The 2,618-nt window shown below is 32.3% G+C and overlaps 1 protein-coding gene across 1 annotated transcript in view; it reads left to right on the forward strand.

Moving 5' to 3' along the window:
* Nucleotides 1–2,618, forward strand: part of LOC107570481 (myocardin-like) — a 29,412-nt gene that overhangs the window by 20,279 nt on the left and 6,515 nt on the right. Inside the window, exon 10 of the mRNA XM_016256711.1 lies at nucleotides 1,592–1,723. Coding sequence (XP_016112197.1) covers nucleotides 1,592–1,723 — 132 coding nt within the window. The remainder of the gene's footprint in view (nucleotides 1–1,591; nucleotides 1,724–2,618) is intronic.

Raw genomic sequence — 2,618 nt, forward strand, 5'->3', positions numbered from 1 at the left:
TCCAGCACACCTCTACTATGACGAGCGTGTTTTTCAGTTCTTTCTGAAAATTCATTCATTTAAAAAATTGCTGAAACATTATTAAAAACAGCTTATTATTTTAAAAACGAAATTGTTTTGCTAAATGACTAAGATAAACAGAAAATGCTACAATAGAGATTATACCTGTATGATTAGAATTAAGTGCAGGTTGTAAAATGTCATGTGGTGCAACTCTCTGATTATTATTGCAGTTATTAAATTTATATTATTGTTGTATTATTATTTAAATTGCAATGTATAATTTACACATATTTTTATGACACTGGTAAATCTCCTTCCGTAAATATATCAAAACTTAATGTTTGATTAGTAATATGCATTGCTAAGAACTTCATTTGAACAACTTTAAAGATGATTTTCTCAATATTTAGATTTTTTAACAAACCATACACCAATGGAAACCTTATTTATTCAGCTTTCAGATGATCTCAATTTAAAACAAATCGACCCTTATGACTGGTTTTGTGCTCCAGGGTCACATTTATTCAGAAATACATGGAAAACACCGCTCATACACACAGCGCCTCCAGCACACCTCTACTATGACGAGCGTGTTTTTCAGTTCTTTCTGAAAATTCATTCATTTAAAAAATTGCTGAAACATTATTAAAAACAGCTTATTATTTTAAAAACGAAATTGTTTTGCTAAATGACTAAGATAAACAGATGCTACAATAGAGATTATACCTGTATGATTAGAATTAAGTGCAGGTTGTAAAATGTCATGTGGTGCAACTCTCTGATTATTATTGCAGTTATTCAATTTATATTATTGTTGAATTATTATTTAAATTGCAATGTATAATTTACACATATTTTTATGACACTGCAAAAAGTATTATTTACTTAAAATTATTTTGAAGATGTGTGCTTTCACACAAGTATTCAAGGCTTAAGGAAAGTACAACAATTATATTTATAAATCAATATTATGATTTTATTTTATTCATGTATTTTATTTTAACTAATTTTTATAATATTTGTAAAAAAAATTATCTTAAAAAAATTTAATTAAAAATGTTAAAATACATAGATGCACTTTCATGTGTATTTATGATTTAAGGAAAATATTAGTTTTTGCTTGGTTGCGCAACATGACATTTCTAGAGTCATTAAATTTAACTTTTTGTTGAAAATGTAATAAAGGTCAGTCAAATTTCAGTTAAATGTATTTCTATAGCACGTTTCACTTTTCAAAGCATCTTTACATAAATTCCTGCTGTTAATGTTTTTATGCCTTACAGTCACATTTATCAGATTAGAGCTGGACGATAATATAGTTTACATTTTGCAAAGATATGAGCAATCAGGCCTGGTATGTACAGTATGTGCATGAAGGTGGATATTCTTACATATACAGCTTTGTATAAAGAGCGGGACGATAATGTAGTTGTAATTTGCCACAAAAAGCAACAAAAGGTTTTCAAAACCAGATGAAACCAACATGAATACAAAGAGTACTTGGAAGATGGAATTTGTGATAGATTCTTCATCATGAACACTGATGTCTGTGATTGATTCAGTGACTAACGGCTGAAATCTGTCCCAGCTGCAGCAGAAGAGCTGCTCGTATCCACCTGACCAGAGAAACCTGCCGACGCTGTACCATCAGAGTCCTTCAGAGACCAGCGTCAGCGCCAGAGGATCCACCAGAGCCAAGAGCGCCGGCAGACAGCAGAACGTATGTGAAGAAACGACTCGTTCATCACAAAACCTCACACACATCACGTGTTCTGATCTGCTCCGGCAACGAGAGGCTGAGTTACACTCGGCTTCTGTCAAATATTGAAATAATTAAGACTTTTAATGTTTCTGAAAGAAGTCTCTTCTGCTCACTAAGAGTGCATTTATTTTATTTGATGAAAAATATAGTAAAAACAGTTATTATAATTTCTAACAGCTGTGTTCTATGAGAATATGTGTTAAACTGTAATGTATTTCTGTGATGTGCAGCTGTATTTTCAGCATCATTCCTCCAGTCTTCAGTGTCACATGATCTTCAGAAATCAGTATAATATGCTGATCTGCTGCACAATATTTTTTAGGAAACTGATACATTTAATTTTTCAGGATTCACAGATTAGTAGAAAGTTGAAAAGAACAGCATTTATTTGAAATATAAATCTTTTATGACATTATAAATGTCTTTACTGTCACTTTTGATCAATTTAATGCATCCTTGATAAATAAAAGTATTCATTTATTTCTTTTGAAAATGAATCACGGTTTCTACAAAAATATCAAATAAATAACAGCTGTTTTAAATTGTAATAATTTTTCAAAATTTTACTGTATTTTTGATCAGATAAATGCAGCCTTGATGAGCAGAAGGGACTTATTTCAGAAACATGAAAAACTCTTGGTAATTGCCAGCGTTTGTATTTGGCAAGGTTGTGTGCTGCTCAATGATCATGTGAGGTCAGCACATGCCCACACACACACACACACACACGCACTCTCACACAGCATCTGGTGTGTTTATTGTCACTGGGTCAGAGGTCACGCCGTCCTGCTGAGGAAGCGTCTGATAGATTCAGTGCCGCCACACACACACACACAAACACACACACACACAC

Source organism: Sinocyclocheilus grahami, unplaced genomic scaffold (genome assembly GCF_001515645.1).
Source record: "Sinocyclocheilus grahami isolate Dianchi unplaced genomic scaffold, SAMN03320097.WGS_v1.1 scaffold1463.1, whole genome shotgun sequence".
NCBI lineage: Eukaryota > Metazoa > Chordata > Actinopteri > Cypriniformes > Cyprinidae > Sinocyclocheilus > Sinocyclocheilus grahami.